The sequence below is a fragment of the Mustela nivalis genome (assembly GCF_964662115.1).
Source record: "Mustela nivalis genome assembly, chromosome: 2".
In the NCBI taxonomy this organism is placed as follows: domain Eukaryota; kingdom Metazoa; phylum Chordata; class Mammalia; order Carnivora; family Mustelidae; genus Mustela; species Mustela nivalis.
The window spans coordinates 133,108,353-133,121,600 of record NC_139021.1 but is presented as its reverse complement, the minus strand read 5'-3'; the positions used below and the strand labels follow the sequence as shown (position 1 = coordinate 133,121,600).

General features: G+C 53.2%; 1 protein-coding gene across 2 annotated transcripts in view; it reads right to left on the bottom strand.

The window, feature by feature from the left end:
• CDH23 (cadherin related 23) overlaps positions 1-13,248 on the bottom strand; it is a 396,562-nt gene that overhangs the window by 182,702 nt on the left and 200,612 nt on the right. For both annotated transcript variants that reach the window (XM_082715700.1, XM_082715699.1), the window contains exons 10-11: positions 2,141-2,253; positions 318-523 (exon numbers count right to left, since the gene is read on the bottom strand). In XM_082715700.1, the coding sequence (XP_082571826.1) occupies positions 318-523; positions 2,141-2,253 (319 nt within the window). The remainder of the gene's footprint in view (positions 1-317; positions 524-2,140; positions 2,254-13,248) is intronic.

The following is a 13,248-nucleotide window of genomic DNA, read 5'->3' as shown; positions in this document are numbered from 1 at the left end:
TAAAATATCTATTTTTTTTGGTCTGTGTTTTATAATGTACATACTAGATCAATAGGCCGAGTATATATTTCTAAATAAATTCCTAAAGAAATCACTAAATGAAGAACTACCCACCAGAAGTGTGTGCTCCAAGAGCTTTTGCAGGGGTGGGGGGGGGGTAGGCTGGGGATTAGGGACTGTTGATTTTTGCAGGAGAGGAGAGGAGGGGCAGCAAGGTTTGTTTCTATTTTATAGATGCGGACTTGGAAGTCTAGCGATAACTTGCATCTTTCCCAGGGTTGGACGGCCCAGGAAGGGTGGGGGCCTGGACAGGCCACGTGTTCCTGCTACTCACCTCATCCTTGTCCACCACCTGGATGAAGAGGGGTAGGGCAAAGCCCACCTGGGCCAGCTCGGGGATGGCCACGCTGTATTCGGAGCTGTTGAACTCGGGGGCATTGTCATTGATGTCAATAACCAGGATGTTGAAGGTTGTGGTGACTGTGGCATCAGATGGGGTGCGGTCGTCATTCAGCTCTGTGCCCTGCGGGAATAGGACAGACACCCCAGAAATGAAGGCAGCCCTCATCACAATATCATCATTTACCAAGGATTTCTCAAGGCTAGCTCCTGTGCTTCGTGTGAATGACCCCAACCCCTCACCACCATCCCGGAAAGAAGATTCTATCGTTAGTGTTCCCATTTTACCTTTGAGGAAACTGAGGCTCAGAGAGGTTAAGTAACTTGCGTAAGGGCACACAGTCAGAGTAGGTGTCAACTTTAGGCGGTAGGATTCCAGAACCCAGGGGACAAGGTGGCATGGTGATGCTAAGACAGATTTGGGGGTTCGTCAAGGGGCAAAGCGGGACTTCAGTTTGGCAGATGATAAAACTGAGGTCAGGAATTTTTAGGCTAACAGGTAATCAAGACTACATTTGGCATCTGCTATGGCCTAAACACTCTGCTAGGTGCCATAAGGGTCTGAGTCGGACTCAGGGAAACATGGGTCAGACTCAAATCCTTGGGTGCCCGGTCTCTGCACCAGAGCCCCCCAGTTCCCATTCCCAGTTCCCACTCAAACTTATGAACCCAAATCTCTGGGTGGGAAGCCCAGGACTAGCTATCTTTTCCCAGTTCCCCAGGAGATGAGGATTCACAGCAAGTCTGGGAGCTCATCTTCACATTTTATATAAAGATGGAAGAACTTGGGGGTCCCGCGGTGAGCTAGAGGTGGCCCTGGGGCCAGGGCACAGTTCTCTCCCACTGGAACTGTGAGCCACCACAGGAAGTAAGCCGACAGGAGGGGAGGCAGAGAGGAGCCCCTGGCTTGGTGGAGGCAGGGTGAGGAAGAGGCGGTGTTAGTTCCCCTCCCCTCGCTGGCCCACGCGTGCACACTGGGTGTCGACAGAGGAGCTAGGTGGCCATGGAGGGCTCATCAACCTGTTACTGCTGCAGCCTTTCCAAGGTCAAGGAGAGCAATCAAGGGTCAGGCTGGGCTCCTCCATTCTCAGGATGGAAGGACTTAATTCCCCAAGCACCTCTCCTCAGGCCTTGTGCCCTCCCTAGCATCAGTCAATGGGTGGGGCTGGGGAGGACCTCCGTGGACCAGGCGGAGTCCATACCCTAAATGGGTTTCGCAGGGAATGGCTCTGCAAATCAGAGGTTTTCACTGAAACTGGCCATCGGCGGCAGGGTGTTTAGGGGCAGGAGGGCTGTGGCTCTACTACACTTCTGGGGTAAGGACCCCAGTGGTTTCCACCTCTCCCCACTCTGCCGTTGCTTCCTAACCAGCGACGAGCCCCAGGGAAGCTGTCAGAATCAGAAACAGGACAAACCCCAGAAATGGGGTCAAAGTAAGAATTTGAGGTGGTGACCACAGAGAACTTGGAATCGTGGGTAACAGTAAGGAGCATGATGAGTACCTCCTAGGTGTTCCCTGGTTCCTCAAATGGGGATAAAAGTCCTAACCCTAGGAGATTGTTGATAATGGCTGTGAGGTGCCCAGCCCCAGCATCCCTTCCTGACAGGGGCCCTGGGCATGAGCCCAGGGAATCATGCAGTGTGAAAGGCGGGGGGCTTTCACGGGGGCACTTCTGGAGGCTGGTACCCCATGTGGGAACCACACCCCATGGATCGCAGCTGCGTGCCACATAGTTCTCACCTTCACGGTCAGGATGAAGCCGTGGCTGTACAGGGGGTTCTCTCGATCCAGAAGGCCATTCAAGGTCAGTGCTCCGCTGATGTAGTCCAGGGCAAAGATGCTGTTGGTGTTCCCTAGAAGAGAGTAACATTCCAGGTATGCCTGGGGCCCAGGGCAGGTGGGCACGGGCTGTAGTCAGGGCTCTTCTCTTCGTGTTAAGGATGAATCAGTAACTTAATATGGGTGCTGGCCCAAGGAGTAGTGGGAAGTGTTCTGGAAGACGCAGCCCAGACAGCAGATTGCACTGATTCACAGAGTGAGGACGTTTTGCTCTTTGGTCTTCTTCCTTCTCTTGGAAGAAGTCTTGGTTTGGTGCTAGCATGCCTACGTGCCTCACTAACACTTCCTTGTTTTCCTTTGTAACAGAGAGCAGGCTTCAGGCACAGAGGCTTCCAGGGGCAGTGGTACTCAGCTAGGACTCAGTAACTGCTACAGTCTGAACGTTTGCTTCCACACAGAATTCATACGGTAATATCCAAAGCCATACAATAGTATTAATAAGTGGGACCTTTGGTGGGGGAGTGAGGTGGGGCTCGGTCACAGAGGTGGAAGCTTCATTGATGGAATTAGTATCTTACATAAAGACCCCAAGTGATCCCATGCCCCTTCGGCCATGAGAGGGCATAGTGAGGGATCACCATCTACGAACCAGGAAGAGGGCCCTTACTGACTGTGCTGACACTTGTGATCTTGAAGTTCTCACCCTTCAGAATTGTAAGAAATAAATTTCTGTTTAGAAGTGACACAGTCCCTGATGTTCTGTTATAGTAGCCCAAATGGACTAAAACAGAAACCTTTGTGCTTATTTTTATGGTCATTTTCTATTCTATTCTATTCTAATTTTTTAAAAAAGATTTTACTTGTTTATTTGACAGACAGAGATCACCAGTAGGCAGAGAGAGAGGGGGAAGCAGGCTTCCCGCTGAGCAGAGAGCTTGATGTGGGGCTCGATCCCAGGACCCTGAGATCATGACCTGAACCAAAGGCAGAGACCCAACCCACTGAGCCACCCAGGACCCCCTCTTTTCTAATTTTCTATCTAGCCATTATACAAGTTCCTTTTACGACACATATAAGTTAAAGACCTAATTCAACCTTAAGAATGAGCATTTAAGTGCCTATTAAAACCTGAAGTATATATTTAAAGTACTGGCAAAAATCCCACACAAGCAACACCAGCTCAGATGGAGGTCTCTGTCCCCATCCACGTCCCACCCCCAATCTCCCCTACCAACTTTATGCTGCTTCTGCCTACGGGGGTCCCATGTCCCCATGGCAGCTTCCCCAGCTTCCCTAAATCACCATGTTCATTCCTGCCTCTTCTTCTCTCTGTGTCCACCTTCCTCTCTTGGCCTCCCTTCCCATCCTCCCCCAGACAGACATCCTTCCTCCTCCTCCTCCTCCTCCAGAAGGCGGCCTGACTTCTCTGGCTGACCCTCCATGCTCACAGGGATTAGTCACTGTTCTATGTGCTCTCCCATTGCTCCCTGTGTGTTCACATGAACTTCCTGGCCAGCCCGAAGTTGGGGGGCCTTTCCTAACTGTCCCTCAAGGAAACTGGCTTGTGCTGGGCAACCATTGGCCAGCAATTTCCTGAAGGATTGCTACTCCCAGTGCACCTGGGCCCCCGTGCTCATCCTTGTGCCCTTCCCACCAGGCTGGGAATTCACCCGGATGAATCCTAATTCCACTCTTCTCTCCAATAGGAGAGGCTGGCTCATTCACATACTCACACACTGCCATTCATTCACAGGACCCTCAATCTCCAGGGCAGCCATCCTCTGGGCAGGCCCCGTGCATGGTGCGGTGGGGGATGTGGGTGTCGGTCTATCAGGAATCCTGGTAGGGGGGCTTCTATGTGCATGAGAATCATCATCTCTCAGTTCACAGCAGGGAGAGACTGTTCAACACGTGGGAAGGCTCAAAGAAGGAAAGCTTCTCAGAGGAGGCGGTATTAATTCCCTAGACCACAGTGTAGAGGCTGTGTGACTTAGGGCAACTCGCCTAAACCCTCTGGGTCTTGGTCTCCCCATTTATAAAATGGGGATAATAATGGCTCTATCTCATAAGGTCATGAGAATTAAATGAATGTGAAATATGTATCTGTATATACACACATGCATGCACGCATAGGGTTGGATCATTTCCTGGCACAAAGTAAATGCTCACTAAGTATCGCCTGAGCTGGGCCCTGGATGATGGGCAGAATTGGGGAAGGAGCAGATGGACACTGATTCCACAGGTAGGAAGTGATTGATAACCTGGCACACAGGAGGGAGCTACTCTACCTTCCTGCAAGCCCTGGGCCCCGGCTCTAAAGGGATCTGTGCACTGTTAGGGGCTCGAACCATCTCTTGGATCAATGAAGGAAAGCTCAGGGCAGACAATTCCGTCTTCTAACTTTAGACTTTGGGATACAAGCTGTTCTAGGCTAATTGTCTGCTGGCCAGCAAGGCATCAGCCTCTACCCAGTCGGTAGCTAGAGGCTGCCCTCCCCTGTCCTTCTAGCCCACTGCAGGGGTGGGGCGAGGCAGGGGAGAGACAGCTGATGCCTGCAGAGCTTGTTCGGGTCTCACGTCACTCTTGGAAGGTGGGCTTTGGGGACTGGGATGTGGGGGTTGCTGGCCAGGGAGTGGACACCACTCTAGCCTCCCCCTTGCCCGAAGTTTCCTTCCATGGCCGTAGAGAGACCTGGATTCCTTCCTGCTGAGTGGGTGGAGTGGGGAAGACAGGGCTGCAAGGAGGCACAGATGTGCATGAAGGTAAGGGGGTGACTTTTTCTTCAGCCAGGAATTCAGCTGCTGGCGAAGCGGGAGGATGGAGGCTTTCATCTGTGTCTCGTTAGCTAATCCATCCAACGATGACTGAGCTCCTATGATAAGCCAGAGACACATTCTGGCAGGGGTGCGGTCCTCAACCGGATATGCACATTACAGGGTGATCAGGGTTGAGGTGGGGTGAAGCATGGACATTGCAGGGTCCTTTGGGGTCTGGGTCCTCTGAGCCCCTAAATGCTGAGCTGAAGGGCTGCCCTGAGGCAACCTCTCCGAGCCTCCTGCCACCCATCACTCCCCACACCAGCGTGGGCCCCACCTCCCCAGCCCCCAGGGCTAGCATCCCATCATTCTGAATTTCCATATAAATTTATTCTTCCCAATAAAGGAAACTATCAAATGTTTAACTAAATGTGATTCAATTTTTATCTTTGCAAGATTTTTCTTATAAATCATTCACAAACCAGAAGCCCCTTATTGAATGATGTGCTTTGGGTTTTGGCTTGAAAAATGGGGTTATCAACCCTGGCACACTCAGCTGGGCCCCCCCAATTCAGGACCTTTGCTCTGATGATGGCCTTACTGCCCATCCCCAACCTGAAGTCTGTCTCCAGCACATAATTTACCTTTGCCCCTGACCCAGGCATTTTTATCTGACAAACATGCAGGCAAATACCCTCCAACTGGTACATATTCAAACTCAGGGACTCTCCTCCAACACGTGTGCGTGCGTACACAGACACACACACAGACACACACAGACACACACACACACACACACCCTTTTCCCCATATCTACCAGAGTGGTGTTCACCTCTCAGCCTCCTGCCAAGTTCGAATCACCAACTCCCAGGACCAACAGCCAGAAAGTCTTGCCTCCCAGGGAGCCGACAGGACCACCTGAGTGAGCCACTGGCTATGATGGTCTCCTGTCACCATGACAGTAGCGGGACTCCTGGGATGCTGGTTTAGGCACGGGCTGGAGGCGAGCCCTGAGCCCCAAGTAGGGAAGGCCAAGAGCAGGACTCTTTCAAAGATGGATGGACTGATCATTCGTTTGAGTTGGTACTGAGCACCTCCTGGGTGCAAGGTGCTAGAGAATCAGTATAGAAAAGCAGGCAAGGTTCATGCCTTTGGACTCACGGGGAAGATTGACATCAGGGATACGATCACGCTATTGAACACGTAAGTAGTACTTGCTGAGTTAAGTCCCCCGAAAGAAAGCCATATGGCCTAGAGAGGTGGGTAAGATTATGCCCTCGGGAGGGCGACTGTTCCGGGTCAAGTAGCTCTGCTTGACTTTGGCTAGGCAAGCTTGGTCAGGTTACTTAATGTATCTGGAGGATCTCAATTTTCTAGCCTGTATATGGGGGTAATGATAGTCCCCACCACAGAGCGTCGTGGTGTGGATGGAAGGAGCGAATACAGCACCTGGCTCGCAGGGAGGTCTCCACACAGGTCGGCCACCTGTGCTGCACCGAGATCATACCACCGTGGACCGCTGGCTCCACGCCCACCCCCACGCCACGAGCCAGTGACTGAGCCAACCCTGTCCTCTTGCCAGGAGGGTCTCACAACCAAAACCCATGTGTACGAGTTGGCAGCCCCAAGGCCAAGGCTGACGACCACGGGGCATCTCACCAGGGCTGCAGCCTCGGGGTGGGTCACCATCTCCCTGCCCCTCTCTCTTAGCTCCCTTCTCACCATCCTCCCTTCCCCAGGGGGCTGCGGGCTTGGCAGCCATACAGACAAGCTTCTCCGCTACCCTGGAAGCCGATACCACCCTGTCAGCCCTCTGTTCTCCCAGACATTCTTTATCCGAGTCCCGAGGGGACTGGGGGGCCAGGGGAGGCTTATCCGGGACGCCTTTCACCTGTTCAGCCCCCATTGCTGAGCCGAAGGGCAGCTGCTTTCCCTGGGTCGACAGGTGCCGTCCTAGGTGCATATGGATACACCTGGTAGGGGAGGGGTTCTTCGGTGGAGCAGGACTGCACCTCGATGCCCTAAGGCTCTTGGGAACAGGTGACTTAGAGCATTCACAAAAGGGAAGAAGCGGGTCCTTACCACCCTGCTGGGTCTCTCGGGGTCAGCCACCTCTTCTGGGAGCTCTGGGCACCCAGACCTCTTCAGATTCCCAAAAGAAAGCCTGGGGGGGATGTGAATCAAGTCTGCAAAAGCATGAAAGGCTGCCAAGGGGGTGTCCCAGCCTACTTTCCCTTATTTATTAAAAACAGCGGGGGCGCCTGGGTGGCTCAGTGGGTTAAAGCCTCTGCCTTCAGCTCGGGTCATGATCCCAGGGTCCTGGGATCGAGCCCCGCATCAGGCTCTCTGCTTGGCGGAGAGCCTGCTTTCTCCTCCCTCTCTCTCTCTCTCTCTGCCTGCCCCTCTGCCTACTTGTGATCTCTTTGTCAAATAAATAAATAAAATCTTTAAAAAAACAAAAACAACAACAAAAAAAACAGCGGCTAGTACTCATCAACAAGATCCGTGTGTCAGGCACTGAGTGAAGCCATTTGTGTACCCATATTACCTACTCTTCACAATAACCTTAGCCCGTGTCCCACACAAGGAAGCAGGTTCAGAGACGTCAAATAACTTGTCCAAGGTCCCATGGCTACCCAGAGGCTGGCTTACATCTCTTTTTTGTCCCACGGGCATTGGCCCTGCCCGTGCTTTGCACCCACTCTGCACTTGGCTCCATGCTAAGGGACACAAGAGATCGTCACCCTTCATAGAAAGGAGTGGCAGCAAAGTGACTTTTTTCTCAGGAGGGAGTCCTGGGTAAAAACGTGGTACATTCTGGGAAGTTCTAGATCAATTCTTCCTTGGCAGATTTAGACAGCAGCAGAATGTCCAGGTGGCGATGTCCTCCAGGTGGTGGCGAGGTGGCGAGGAGGGCCCACGGTGGGGACTAGTGGGAAGGCGGACCCACGAGCAGGAGCTCTTTGCAACCCACGTGTTGACACACGGAGGGTCTGGCCAGACTAACTTTAGGGCAGACCTATGTCTCTAGTGAGAATAAGCACGAGAATTCAGGGAGACAGGCAGTAGTCTGAGACGCAGGGGGACACTGTATAGTGCCAGGTGCCTGGAGGCAGGGGAGGAGGAAGTTCCGAGAAAGAGTGGCCAGTAGGGTCAAGCAGCGCTGAGAAAGAGGGGCCCAGGAGAAGGAAGATCCAGCAGAGGCCAGTGGTCGGATCTTCAGATGCCCCCAGAGGTCAGACTGTGAGACACCACGGGCAGGAGGGGCACAGATGTGGGGACACAGAGCAGGTGCAGACCGTGGGGAGTAACACACCAGGAGAGAGGTAGAGTGGCAGCTAGAGGGCGCAGCAGAGTCAAGCAAAGGGGTCTGCGTTTTACAGATGGTCAAAGGCAGAAGGGAAGGTGGGTAGAGGGAGTGATGAGAGGGCAGAAGGTCAGACTTGGGTGGGGGCAGGAGGCACAGCTCTTTCTTTGGGTTGTAGGGAGCTTGCCCTCCCACCTCCTTATTCTGCCGAGGCTGACTGGCCTCTCCCCTTCCTGAGGCGCCCCTCCTCCTAGCTCCTGCCAAATCCCATCACTCCCACAATCGTGTCCCCTTGTTATCTCCCTGGCAGCAACTTGACCCATGGCGAGCCAGGTCTGGGAGGAAAGCAGTTAGCCGGCCGCTGATGGTGCGTGTGGGAACACAGGCACGACTTTCAATTGCTTTGTCTGCTCTGCTGGGCTAACAGCAGCCCGGCCTGCTGCCCTCCTAGTTAAAGGAAAACCAAAGACTTCCACCCTGTTTCTTTCTGTTCTTAAATCCACCTCCAGTGTCAACAGGCCTCAGGAAGCCAGTCCTGGCGGCCGTGGCATCTCCGACTCCTCCAAGCCCCCGCGCTGGGCTGCACTGTGGGGTGTCCCTGGTTCTCAGAGCAAGATCCAGGGTGGCCTGGAGGATAGGGCCAGGGTCTCACAATTCTGTCCCCCAGGGACAGGACACTGACTCAGAAGGATGCCTGAGCAACAATGAGGGTCAAGGGGCACACACTCGGCGGGGGCGGGGTGTGGGGGTGGGGAAGTGCTCTCGGCTGGTCCTGCCCTGGGGCTAGGGAGGGCAGAAAAGAAAAAAAAGGCTGTGTTTATGAGGAGCTTATGATCTTGTTGGACTTCTGGGCCCAAACATCCATCGGCTCCAATGCCAGGCCCTAAATGGACGAAAGGAGCTGCGGGGAGATTATCTGGGGGATGCCGACCCCTCACCTGGCCTCTGATTTGCTCACCCCGCCCTCCTCAGGCCTGAGATCACAGGTCCTTCCCAGGGAAGAGAGCAGAACTGGGCTTTGCACCCCCTTCTCTTCAGGGGTCTCTGGGACATCAACAGCCAAGTGAAGCCTGCTTACCGTGCATAAACTGGCAGGATGAGAGAAGACCTGTGGCAGACCACAGACCTGCCACTTCCCAGCTGTGAGACCCCCTGTAAACTGTGAATTCCTTTGAGCTGAATTCCTCATCCATAATGTATAGATGACAGCTCCCACCTCACCGGGCTGGGTGAGCACCAGGCGTGATCCCGTCAACAGAGCACCTAGCCTGGTGCATAGTAGGTGCACGTTCTTGTTCCTTCTTTCCCTGTGGTGCCTGCTTCCTGAATGGAAGATTCAAACCAGGTTGTCCCTGGCCACCACCCCTCTCATCCAGAAAGAGCTGTGAGTGGGTCTCTCTAGGACAGCCAACACAATCGGCAGCCAACATGATCACGTCTGGGACCCTGTGTTTTGCATGCTGATCTTTTTCCATTGTCACACCCCACCCCTAGGAGATAGAGGGTCTCATCCCCATTTTACAGATAAGGTGCCTGAGGCACAGAGCAGTTCAAAATCACTGGCCTCAGTCATCCAGGTAGTGAGGAGTGGGATATGGAGTTAAACTCAGCTCTCATGAAGCCGAAGAGTTCATGCCCCCTTCCCTGACCCCCATGGCCCTTGGATGTTTCTTTCCTCTCGTGCCAGCCATAGCCATGAGACAGCTGTGTGTGTGTGGCTTTGGCTGCCAGGGCCTGTGGGGCAGCCTGGCCTGAGAGCCCACTTCTGTCCCGTCTGACTGTATGGCTGCATGACGAAAACTGGGGGTCAGTCTGGGACATGGGCTTTGGGCAAGATGTCTCATGAATTAAAAATTGTTCCTTAGCTGCCTGCTAACAAAAGGGGCGGGTGTCCTCGGTGGCCCCTGGACTGAACTGTATTCAGCAGCTCTGGGATCAACGTATGGTACCCGATGGTGTGGGTTACCTCGGCTCTCAACCAGGGGAGGGGACACAGGCTGAGAGCCTGCCACCCCCTCCAAAGGACCCTGGAGGAGGCTGGGGCGGGGGGGGGAATGATTAGGTCTACCCCCCTCCAAAGCTTCTCCAGAAGCCCCCGGAACCCTCTCCCTGCAGATCTCTGCGGGCTGCCTCATCTGCCTTCAGACCCCTGCTCCAGGTCACCTCCACAGAGGAGCCCTCTGTAACCGCCCACCGTCCCCGCGCAGCCTTCACTCTCCACTCTGTCAGCCTGTTTTACTTCCTTCACTTCTACTTTCTGAGCCTCTTTTCATCCATGTATGGGTCTGCTCATTGTCGGCCTCTCTGCAGCGTAAGCCGTGGGACAGTAAGAGTCTGTTTCCCCAAATGACCCGCCGATGCACAGCAGGTGCTCAACTCCTGTGAATGAATGGACAGACAGATTCAGGGAGGCCCGGGGGCCATTCTGAGGCTCATGTCAAAGGCAGGGCGGCACTCCACTGGCATGACTTATAATGTCACACATCCCAGGGACCGTCATGCTCCGGGGCTCTGAGGAGGGATTGGCCTATTAGCCATTCCAGCCAGGGCGACTGTCGGCTCCTGATGCCCCGCCTTGGTGGCACATCTGTCCAGGCTGAGTGCCTCTCGGGTAATTACGGTTGCTGTCGGGGAAAGACCATCCTCGGGTCCCTCAGGAAGGTGCGAGTGGCGGTCTGCTCGCCTTGCAGATGTTTCACAGAACAACGGTTTTCATCAAGCTCCCTTAAACCAACAAACGATGACCTCTCCTAATAAGACCACAAACTGGGCTCGGATTAATTTGCTAATAACTGGCTCCAGTGTGTGACACAATAGCCCGAATTAGGTGGTCATACTGGTTATGTCAGGGTTGCTTAGGGTCACACCGTGACCTTCGTCCACAGTGGGGCCTGGTTCCCCTCACTGCTGGGCGCCCCAGCCAGGCAGCCTCCCGTGCTCTGAGGACACTTCGACGGGAATCTGCAAAACAGCACCAGCCCTTATAGCCGGGATCAGAATCTCCCCCATTTCCTGAAAAACCTTTCCTCTTCAACCCCACGAGCCCACAGGGGCAGCTGCCACCGTGACGCTGCTTCATAAAGGAAGTTAAGGGACACCTGGCTGGCTCAGTCCGTTAAGTGTCTGCCTTTGGCTCAGGTCATGATCTCAGGTCCTGGGATCGAGCCCCACATCGGGCTTCCTGCTCAATGGGGAGCCTGCTTCCCCCTCTCCCTCTATCTGCTGCCCTCCTGCTTGTGCTCACTCTGCCTCAAATAAATAAATAAAATCTTCAAAAAAGAAAGAAAGAAAGTTAGAAGCAACCTAACTGTCCAACAATGGGGATTAGTTAAATCAATGATTATAGGAGATTCGGCCAGCGGCCAAAAATACTGTTGCAGAAGAGAAGTTTGTGACTTGGAATGATGGATGTTTAAGACACGTTTGTTTCATATAAAGGAGTCACCAAATAGCATCGTCCCATCAGATGCTTCCTACTGTTGAAGAGTGTATGAGAGGAATGAAATGCTTACAAGATGTTCACCACAATTAACCTTCCCGTGGTGAGACCAGAGCAGGGTTCTTCCATCTCAGTAGTGGTGACCCAGGGTGGGGAATCTGTTGTTGGGGGGCTGCCCTCAGCCCTGTGGGCTATGTAGCAGCATTCCTGGGCTCTAGGGTATCAGTGACATCTTGTCCCCCAGGTGTGACTACCAAAATGTCTTCAGACGTTCTGAATGTTCCCGGGGGGCGTGCACGTGTGCAGCAAAACACGCCTGGCTGGGAAACACCGCACTATATAATCATTTCAACGTTTTCCTTTTCCTTTGAATTACAGGTGTTAAAAAAAAGTAAATGCAAGTTCCTTTAAAAAATGATCCCCAAACATCGAGACAGAGATGATGGTCGTACAACACGGTGAATGTTTTTAACACCGCTGAATTATAGGCTTTAAAATGGTGAATTTGAGGGGCACCTGGGTGGCTCAGTCGGCTAAGCATCCGCTTTTTGTTCAGGTCATGATCTCAGGGTCCTGGGATCGAACCCCGCATCGGGCTCCTTGCTCAATGGGAAGCCTGCTTCTCCCTCTGTCTCTGCCTGCTGCTCCCCCTGCTTGTGCTCATGTGCTCTCTGTCAAATAAATAAAATCTTTTTAAAAATGGTAAATTTTCCCTTATGTACATTTAAGCACATGCAAAAAACTTCCAAGATTTGATGACGTGCATCTGTGTGTTAAGTTGGTGCCAGATGTGCGCTGACTGCTGAATGTATGGGCTTTGAGGAGCAATGCTTCCTCTACCTGCCTTCCGAATGCTCTGACAAGTTGCTGTCGTTAATCTTCCAGAGGGAGGGGCCTCTCTTGCCTTGGCCACTGCTGCATCTGCCATAGTGAGGAAAGAATTTGCTCACAGAGGAGTTTGCAAGGCTCCAGGGAGCCTGAGCAGTGCAAGGTGAAATACATGGTCCCAGGTGTGTCCAGTCTAGACCAAAAAAATGGGACCTGTGCCCCAAAGGGGCCTGGCCCTGATGAGAGCAGCTCATGGGTAGGGGAGAGGGGGGTTGGTGTGGGAAGGGCTCCTTCGGCTGGGCCTCGGGGGGCAAATTTGTGCAAGCATGGATGGGAGAAGACCTTCCTGTTGGGGGTCTAGCAAGAGCAAAAGGGGGAGCCAGCTGGAGGAGCAGCGGTGTTAGGAGCGGCTGATGCCAGGGGATAGAGCCTTGAATGCCAGGTAAGCCTTTTGGACTTCTGTCCTCCAGGAAGTCCCTAGAGGCAGGAAGTCCTGCTAATGATGTCCATGTATTAGGCCAGATTGTAAGCACTTCGCATGTATCTATCCATTATGCTTCAGGGTAACTCCATGGACAAGTTGTCATCATTTTCATCATTCCCATTATTAAGGTCATTCCCATTTTACAGGTGAGAAAACCAAGGCACAGAGAGGCTAGGTGATTTGCTTGAAGTCACGCCGCTGCTAAGTGGTGGAGCCAGTGCTCCAGGCCAGGTTGAGGGGCTCCAGAGCCTGTAA